At 38.0% G+C, this 10,435-nt stretch overlaps 1 protein-coding gene across 1 annotated transcript; it reads right to left on the bottom strand.

The window, feature by feature from the left end:
* Positions 1-7,395: 7,395 nt before the first annotated feature.
* LOC306852820 (nanos homolog 1-like) lies at positions 7,396-9,231 on the bottom strand. The gene has a single exon (XM_079389915.1). The coding sequence runs from the start codon at positions 9,069-9,071 to the stop codon at positions 8,220-8,222; it is 852 nt and encodes a 283-aa protein (XP_079246041.1). The 5' UTR covers positions 9,072-9,231; the 3' UTR covers positions 7,396-8,219.
* Between the last annotated feature and the right edge of the window lie 1,204 nt (positions 9,232-10,435).

Raw genomic sequence — 10,435 nt, 5'->3', positions numbered from 1 at the left:
TGATCCATGTTGCCTAGCATAATGTATGAATGTTTCAGAGAACAGGAAACATTTCAAGGAAAGCAAGAACACCTGTTTATATTATCAGTGTCATACATTTGTGTAGTGACCTAGAGGTAGTGCTGAATCATATTTTTTATTTTAGCTTTAAATATTTATATTTTGGATATTTCAAGATCTCAAAACTGTTTACTTCAATTTTTATAGGATATATAGTAGATTTTCAATGTGGTCTATACTAGCCCTGTATGTATTTTTTTCTTACCCCCATAAGTAACACTAGAGGGCAGGAGAGCTCCATCTTTGAATCCAATGTGAAGGATATTCTAAAAACCCAAGTCATCTGCAAGGATGCTAGCATGCAAAACAGTATGAATCTATAGGTAAATTCATAGATTTGATTCAATTCATGCACTTCATAAACAACAGCATCCTGGCTGCATATTTATTTAGTGAAAAACTAGATGATCATCAGTTTGATGTTAGGAAATTTGAGGTTGTAATAGTGAAGTGACATACTGCCAAGTATGGTGACCCATACTCGGAATTCGTGCTCTGCATTTAACCCATCCAACGTGTACACACACAGCAGTGAACACACACAGCAGTGAACACACACCCGGAGCAGTGGGCAGCCATTTATGCTGCGGCGCCCGGGGAGCAGTTGGGGGTTCGGTGTCTTGCTCAAGGGCACCTCAGTCGTGGTATTGAGGGTGGAGAGAGCGCTGTACATTCACTCCCCCCACCTACAATCCCTGCCGGCCCGAGACTCGAACCCGCAACCTTTGGATTACGAGTCCGACTCTCTAACCATTAGGCCATGACTAATAGTCTTCTCATTGCCATTTTAAGCTTTCTGTGTTCTCAGCTTCTGTTGTGGAACTAGGTAGTTAACATGATTTGTGTGTTTTATTGTAAGTGGTTTTGGTAAAAAAAGGTGTCCGCTAAGAACATTAATGCAAATTTATTCATGCAAATTATTTTACCCAGGCTCACAAAGAACAGTACCAAAGTAGAACAATATAAAAGCAATTACCATACCATTACAAATCCAAAAAAAGTATATGTGTGTGTGTGTTAGTTTCACTGAAGGCACAGTAAGGAAGACATTTTTGCAAGTATATCAGTGAATGTGTTGTGCTCTTGCAGCCTGCACAGGGTACAATTATGTGGGAAGTGTGTTTCCGCATTGTGTGCTTCTGTTTGTGTGTGTTTTCAAGGCTGTTCTGTTCAGTTATGCTGAATGCGAGTGTGTGGTTTGTGTGCTCTACTTGAAGTCTTCATTTAACTTAAACTATATTTATTACCATGCATGTGTGTGTGTGTGTATGTGTGTGTTCAGTGTACCTGGTGGCACCATATTGCAGGAAGCTGCAGTAATTTCCTCCATCCTCAGTGAGCAACCCAGAGCCCAAACCACAACCACATGGGATCGCAGTTTTCGTTTGCTCAGTGGGAACATTTCAGAACCCAGTGACCAAAAGTAATATAGTCCAGCAAAAGAACCTCAACTTCTATTTAAAGGAAGATTCTGGATTCAATACAAGTTAATAAATATAGGTTACAAGGCTCAATACAATTTGATTACCACAAAAGTGGCCCTCGTTTTCTTTTTTTTTTTCTTTTCCTGTTAAATAACATAACATTAATTCCTTTGTTAAAACAGTGTATTATTTGACTATAAAGTATTTTTTTTTCATGGTAGCGAAGCTGTAAACTTTAATATACACAGAAAAGGTTAACTGATTTTTTTTTTTTCAAAGATAATAATCACATTAACACAATTACATCTTTTGGCTATTCTGTTGAAACAGTGAGTATTTTAAAGTTTTCTTCTTTATTTCTTTTATTATTTCTTTATTTATTTAAAATGGAATTTTAAATAAATCAACCCATTATGACTTAATTTGTAAGTATCTTACTGTAACTCAGATTTTTGATTTTTTTTTTTACAGAAAAGGAGGGACAAGTATAAATTACCTGAATGAAAATTGAATGAGGTTAACTTGTACTGAACCCAAATATTGCTTTAAGCATCTGCGCAGTGAGAGAGAATCAAACACTGAGTTGAGCTCTTCATTAGCACAAGTTACATAAGACTGGAAAGGGAAAGAAACATTAAACTGTAATTAGTTGTAAATAAATATTAAATAATTTCTAAACACTATAACTATTGTGCATAAGTGTTAGTGATTTGACCAAACCCCTAACCATATTACTGGCTCATAACTTGTCTGTTAGTGACATGAACTTGAATCTTGTGACTTTATCAGAAGAAGTTTATTAAGTACTTCTTTCTAGTGATCAGATTTGTGTTTTTTTTGCTTGCTGGATGATAAATTTAGTATTTGAAGGAGTGACATGAACAGAAACCAGAGACACAGTCATTCTTGTTCTGCCAAGCATCATAAGTGTGTCTGATGGGCGGTAGTGTGATATTTAGGCTTTCTGTTTGATAATGAACCTGGAAAGCATCTGATTGCTATGGAACAACGTGTACGATTGTAGCCGTGTAACGTGAACCTCTTTGTAGCCAAACATCAAAGTAGAAATATGTATTTACCACTGATTCGTCTGATCTCACGGCAGGCCACAGCTGATTGGAATCAAAAGCAGAGCTACATTAAGAAAAGAGTTTACTATGGTATACACACACACACACACACACACACAAACACACGCACACACACACACACACACACACACACACACACACACACACACACACACACACACATGGGCTTCTGATCTCCTAATTCATCCCATCTATTCCTGTGATTCCTCTTCATTGACTGCCTAAAACTGAAGTAATAATAATAATAAATAATAATTAAAAAAAAAAAAAAAAAATATATATATATATATATATATATATATATATATATATATATATATAATTGTGTGAGTGTGTGTGTGTGAGAGAGAGCGAGAGAGAGAGAAAGAGAGAGAGAGAGAGAATAAAAAACAACCTGTTTCTAAAGGACTTTTACTGGCCAGTGTGCTAATTCTGCATGACGCCCCCTGCAGGGCAGTGCAGTACCACAGTTTACAGTCTTGCTGTCTAGTTACCAGTGACTTTTTTATCTTTATTAATCAGGCTGCTGAAAATGTAGCCATGCCATCAGAGGAATAAATTACATTTTTAGTATATTAAAACAGAAAACTTTTTTTTTTTTATTTAAATTCTAATATTTTTTTTTTGTTACCATATTTCATGTTTTAGTGTATGTTTTTAATTAAATGAATGAAGCCTTTTTGAGCATAAAATAATTTTTACTCTGAATTCCTCATTTTACAAATTTTCTTCCTTCAATGCCTTCGCCCCATCAGCCAGAAGGCCTGCCAAATTAGAGGAGAAGTGACCACAAGTGACTGACTTTTGCCAGGGTCACATGATCCGTTTCACTCATCCACCAACTCACAAAGCAATGCATGTAAATCACAGGTACATGCTAAATCTGCTTTACTAGTTAGTAACATTACCTTCCAGAAGTAATCACATTGTCATCACTGTGTGTATTGACAACTTTCTGGAAAAACTACAATGCAACACAGAATGATTTTGAAAGTTGTAGAAGCTCACAGAGGCTTTGGCTCTGTGCATCACGGGTCACCTCATTTGTTGTGTATTTGCGACCGCAGAGTGAAACAAAGACTCATGGGAAATCATTTGGTGGCCACTGAGAGGAAAACTCATTTTAGTTACTTAAGAGTTCAAGTTAAAGCATTCTGACTTAAAGACCGCAGAGACCTTTCCTCCTGAAGAAGAATTCCTGTTATTGTGTTATACCGTATAGCAAAACATGTCAGCTCAGTGGCTGCTGAAATAGGTTATGACAGCTATGTGCTTTAATCTCAGAGAAAAACAGAGGAAGTCTAGTTAACCCCTGTGCCCTAGAAACTGGCTCGAACTGAGCTTTAAAACCAAACTCATCCACCCCAAAATTTCTTGGAGCGAGATCGCAAACCTGATCCAAAACTTCGGCCACATATATGCAGCCGCTGTAGGTCATGTGATCCCGACATATGTTTCCATTCTGTTCAAAAGCCCTGGAAGTTTCCATTTGACGGGAGACAGCAGTGCAGTATGAGGGCAGAGTGCATCTGGCTGGCCCGCAGCCAAGTCTAAGAGAGCCCGGGACGTTCAAGCAGGGCCGGATACCATGCAGACAGACCCAGTTAGCACGGAGGTCGCACCCCTGATTACCATGTACAACCGTTTGCACTTCCACCAGGTTAGGAGGTCCTGTCAAAGCTGGTTTTGTATTAAATACACCTGATTTTTTCTAAGTTTCTCTTGTGAATGGGGTCACATCACTTCCCTTTTACTGTACTATGGGTTGAGGGTCCTGTCTTCACACTGCTGTGATAGATACCATCCATCTGTTAGACTACTTTGCATTCTGAAATACCAAATGTGAGAGTTTCAATGGCTCCAAAAGGCATTTGGAGACATTTTATGTGGAGCCGCAATTAAAGATGCATGAATGTCTTATGCAGATAACAAAACAAAAGCTTCTAGAGCTTTTCTCAGAATAAATGTAACTTTAGCCATTTTTGCAATTACGGTTAACCAACTGCTGTCAATGTGATTTTTGATATTTTTTTTAATCATGAGAGAAATCCTTTGACTTGATCCTTTGACATGACATATATTTTCTAAATGCATGTTATTCATTTCATAGTGTACAATTTATTCATGCATGTATTTAATTTTTCTTGACCTCATAAATTTTAATCAAAATATCTGAATCTTCTGGTGAAATTAGACATTTTCAATCCTTTATTACACTTAAACCCTGCTCTTTTCTTACAGTTGACTGCAAGCTCATATTCAGATCTGCCTCCATCCAATCAATGACTAGTGGATAAAACCAAATTCTTATTTATTTATTTATTTATTTGTTCATTTTTTGTTGTTGTTAATTTCACTCAAATGTACATCAAAATAAAGAAAATATTGCCACTATTTCCATTTTTTCCCCATGACCTTAAATGTTTTGTAAAGCTTGTACATTTTTTTGTATTTAAAATAAATGGCAAATTGATAAATACAGTTTTATTTTTAATGTAATGAAATGACATGCATACTTTTTAAGGGTAAGTTAGTGTCCAAATAATGTTTGGAGCTAAATATTTTCAGAAGCTCTGAGAGTAAAAATGAATCCGGCCTTGTTTTGATGGTTGAATAATAATAAAAAATATATATATTTAAGGAATCAAACATGCAACCAGATCAAGAAAGTTTAATAGAGTGTTTCATTTTAATGTTGTTCAAATGCTACTTTGTTAAGATGATCGGTATGTGGTCTCAAGTTTCAAATAACACACACGGAGTAGATTAAAAACATTACATGAGTGCAAAACCTTCCATTAATCCATAAATGTCTAGAAGAGAAATCAAAAGGGGAACAAGTTCAAGGCTCTGTTGTAATAAAAAACATCTTCCCTTCTCCATTGTTCTGGCTAAAATCATATGAGACTTTCGGTATAAATGGTGGAACTAACTTAATTATGAAAATCCTCCTGCTGCATTGAAAATGGGCTGCAGTAACAGGGGAATAAAAGCTGTTATCCAGACGTTTGTGTGTGTGTGTGTGTGTGTGAGATGCCATACCCACCAGGCTTCTCTGCAACTGTCTGCTGTAATATAAATCCCTATTGCACTTTGTATTTATCCATTTTTAATGAAGTGTCTCAGCTGTGTGTGTTTGAATGAGGCGAGAAAGGGGAAAAGGGGAGAGGGATGGAAGGAAAGATGTGGACAGGCCTGTTGACAGAGAGGCCTTCTGTCCTCTCACGGACGCCCCTTTCTGAGAGGATCCGAGGTTGCATAATGACATCACTCTCATGGGTGACGTGAGTCAGATGCTTTCGTGATTTTAAAATTAGAAACTTTGGCAGTTTTATAAAAACCCCACATCAAATGCTTCAGCAGCAAGGAAGAGAAGATATTGTTGATTAAAGTTGTTGTTTTTGTTTACCTTATGCACAAAAAGTATTCTCATAACATTACAGACTATTTTAAAGATGCCCTTACTACCTTTCTGGGACTTGAAGGTGTAAGTAGCTTTGCTGTCTACGCTGTTCAGATTTTAAACGTCTTCTAGTGTATTCCAGCCTGTAGGAGTACACTAGCATTATAAATGCTTCAAAACTCCAGTTCTCATTTCATGGGTTTTTAAAATAATCAGAGAAACTTCTTCTTTGTTCTCCTTTTCTTTGTTTTCGTTTTTGTAACATTTAGAGAGGAAAGGCCTGTGTAGGTGAAGAGAGGCCTTGAGTGGTGATGGGAATGAGGTGGGATTCACAAAGACCCTGATTGTGACAATGACACAGGCTCACGTAGGCCTGCTAAACACAATCGGCAGGGATGACAACATGAAAGCACCAGTTAAACCGTTTCATAAGCTGTTTATTTATCTAGTGAATTCATCTCTTTAATTTCTGCACAGCAGCATACAGGGAAATTGTGACAAAATATAAATAAGAAAATCCAACAGTGTTTCTTTTTTTTTTTTTACTCTTTTAATTTAATTACAAACCTCAGTTAAAAGTGGCAAATTGGCTGATGTCTTCAACATTTGATTCTCAGTGTCTCTCTCACGAACCAAGAACGTCACATTGAACAACAACTTAAAATGCATGATATCATCATCATCATCATTAATATTATGTACAGCTGTCACCTATTAGCAAACAATGCTTAGAACTTATTGGGATTTCACTTTCGTTCGTAGAATGCACTGAAAAAAAATACAATTATGTTATACAAAGATCAAAAATATTATTATAAACCCTTGTTATAAATGGTACACTATATTAATAAACTGCTGTTGACATTTTACATGTAAGTACAAAATCTTGGTGAGGTAGTTCCCTCTGAAGTCACTTTTAAATGGTAAAATACTGAATAGACATCACTTAATTATTTTCCATTTTTCGGTAATTATTTACAATACAGCAAATCTATGCTCCTTACTTCATTAAAATTGAATTCCTTTGGTAAACATAACTGTCAGAAATGTGCAGTCCTGCAGGTGTCAAATTGTACATTCACAATATGTTTGCATCATTTTTGTTCTTGTTTTTTGGGGTTTATTCTTGTACATAATGCAAAAAGGGGCAAATACATTGTTTTTACAAAAAAGCTTTTTTATTAAGAACATTCATACGTGCTATATTCCACCGTGGACCCTTTGTTTGTTTGTCATAAACCACTCCCTTTCGCCTTTGCTCACCCAGGATGTTTTGGAGAAGGTGAACTTTGTATGGAGCTGAAGAGAGGCACCCATAGGATATATATATATATATATATATATATATATATATATATATATATATATATATATATATATATATATTTATTTATTTATTTATTTTTTTCTTCCTCCAGTGTGTGTTCCCCATACCAGGGGTGTAAACATTGAAAGGGCACCTCATACAGAAGAATAGCCTGTGGTCACACTTTACATTACAGCATTCATGCTACGCACTAATGAGCAACACTGCTTTTCTGGAGCTGCTAAGAAATTCACTTAATATTAGTAATGAAACTTCTGTAACATGTACCCTGCAATGTAAAATGCCCAGCTCTGTCAGTAGGGTTGGAAATAATTTGGCCGATTATGAAGTTATGCTGACAACATGAACACGCAACAGAGCCTCTATTGTGTTGCTCTGCGCGTCCGTGCTGGCAAATGTCAGGAAATTGCGGAGTGGACTTTCAGGAGAGAGCGGAATGGGACTAAAGTTCATAAATTAAGACATGTGGAACATTCTTTAAAATCGCTTAATGGCAAAATAAACTTTGGTTTAAAGACAAAAACGAGGTGCAAGCTTAGCTTACAGTAAAGAAAATACTTGAGTTGAACAGAAGAGCAACTCCTCTGATGCCAACATTCACGTTTTCCCATTTTAAAGAAAAATAACATCTTATTTCACACAAAACGTGACTATGAATCGTGAATAAACATCTAAAACCTATGCGTGAAAAAGGAAAAAAATAGCTTTTTATGAATAAAGTATGCAATAAACTATGGAAATAAAGTATCTATAAAAATATAAGATTTTTTTTTTTCTTTTTTTTTTCGTTTAACAAAACATTGATATCATCTTATTTGTTTGCCTAGTAGTTAAGACTCGGAAAGCCAGTCAATCAGAACAGTCATCCGAAAGAAAATGTTCAGTGCAATACATGTAAGTCTCTAGGGGTCTGTTTAGAAGATTTTCACTCGCTTACCACCCACAGCTCTGCCTCCCTTCAGCACTCTCTGGGCAGGCTGGTCTTTGGAGAGAGGGCAGTATTTTATTGTATGCGCGTTGTCCCCGTTGGCACTGCATAGGGGGCACGTGTAAGCCCGCAGGATCGGGCACACCACCCTCCCGTCCGGGGTTTTCAGGACGTGCGAGCCATACACCTCCTCCGGCGCGCCATTATTCCGACAGAAGACGCAGATCTTGGGCTCCTGCTTATTGCGCGCCGCCGGTTTCCTCATCTTCCTCTCCACGCCGAACAGATCAAATCCTGCGAAGCTCCCTCCGATGCCCATCTCCCGCTCCTGGGAGGAGGACAGCAGCCCTCCCGTTCCCTGGTTCTGAAAGGGGCTCAGGATGGAGAAGCGCTCCTTCAGGTCCAGGATGGAGATGGAGGGGGGCGGGGGGCAGCAGCAGGAGTCCAGGTGTCCTCCGCTGTCGCCGTCGCCTCCGGCCGCGACAACGCACGGGCACGGGGGGCTGTCGTCCAAGCCCAGAGTGGCTTTCAGGGATTCCGTGATGGAGTTGGGACTCTGGGGGACGCTGTGCTTGTTGTTCTTGGTGACCAGCGTGGAGAGGCCGAGATAGTCATTCCAAAAATTGAAGGTGTAATCGTAGGGGGTGCGCGCGCTCAAGTAGTTGTGGTTCAGAAAATCCATGTCTTCTTCGCTCAGCCAAGACGCTTCTCTCGGAGGAAAACAAACAAATGAGAACCGCGTATATTCCGTCAGGTTGCTTTCTGTCTGCTCTCCGGGGTCGTAACTGTGCTCAAGTCGGGTGCGTTTCTTGGGTATGTGCGTCTGAAGAACAGGCATCTGGTTATAAGGCTCCAGGAGAGGCAGGAGGAGGGCGGGGCTCTTTTTCAAACCAAGTTTCTGAGCAGTAGATCCACAGCGTGTTTTCTTCCTGCACGACCAGCGACTGTTCACTGCAGTGGAATGACACCAGGCACTGCTTTGTGATGGCAAAACACACCAAGAAGTGCTCGTTAGTGAGAGATTACGCTTTATTCATATCACATATTTTCCCTTTCTTTCTTAATTCTAAGGGTCAATGACGCACAATCATGTCCAAGATGTTTTTTTGTTTTTTTTAAAACTCAGTTGTGTTCGAATTTTAACAACTTGCAAGTTCTTGATACTTAGAAAAGTAATATTTGCATATGTCGGATGTGTGCTTTTTCAACTAAATATTTGATTTAGCTACTCTAAAAATGTTAAATAAATATTAAATATGTTCATTGCATTACACACCTTAATAATATTGGTGGGGGCCTAAAGGGGTCTTCTCTGCTGTATGGTTTTCTTGTCACATGACAACAAAATGGCTTCCTCCATACTTGTTGTGCCACACTGTCTTTGACCAAATCTTTTTAAAAATGTAATTTGACTTAAAAATAACAATAAAATAATTTGAAAAACCTTTAGATACTGTAGTTGGGGAAAAAGGTTCCAGACACTATTAAAAATTATTTCAAAACGACACATATACATTATTTTACATTTTTAACATGCCAATAAAGCTACTTTAATCTTAAAAGTTAAAGTGTTTCAAATCATGGCTGCATAATGTGAGAAGATTCAGCTCTCGTTCAGCTATATCAGATGCTCCTCTGGTAAAATATGAAGGGAAAATGCTTTGCAGTCTGTTCACCGATGATACATTATTACATCGGATTTTCTCTCTCGCCTCAGTGTCATCTCACAGTCACAGTAGCTTCTTTCTTTGGTGTGAGATACAGGGCTTTGTGTGCACTGGTGAGGCTTTACAGTGCAGCGAGGGGAGCAGCAGTTTGTATGTGTTCAGGATTACGTGACGCGATCAGATTACACGTGTGTCATTAGAAACAGAGGGTCGTGGGCGCACATGGGCTCTTTGTTCTTTGAAAACATGCCATGCGCCCACCTGCAGGCCAGAGACATGGAGTCGATTTTACTGTTAATTAGCATGTTTTTCGCTGACATTTCACTTTTCCAATGTGAGTGATATTAACATGTTATTGAATGATATTATCATGTTCTTTTTTTTCTGTAAAGCTGCTTTGAAACTATGTATTGTGAAAAGCACTTAACAAATCAACTTGAACTGAAATATGACTTTAAGGAAAACTAGTAATAGAGGTAACACTTTACAGTAAGGTCCCATTAGTTAATGTGAGCAGATTCATTAACTAACAGCA

Source organism: Barbus barbus (genome assembly GCF_936440315.1).
Source record: "Barbus barbus genome assembly, chromosome: 33".
Lineage (NCBI taxonomy): Eukaryota > Metazoa > Chordata > Actinopteri > Cypriniformes > Cyprinidae > Barbus > Barbus barbus.
This window is presented reverse-complemented; position numbering and strand designations above follow the sequence as displayed.

Excerpts from the sequence above, each read along its gene's own strand:
- LOC306852820 (XM_079389915.1), bottom strand. The coding sequence starts at position 9,071 with ATGCCTGTTCTTCAGACGCACATACCCAAGAAACGCACCCGACTTGAG.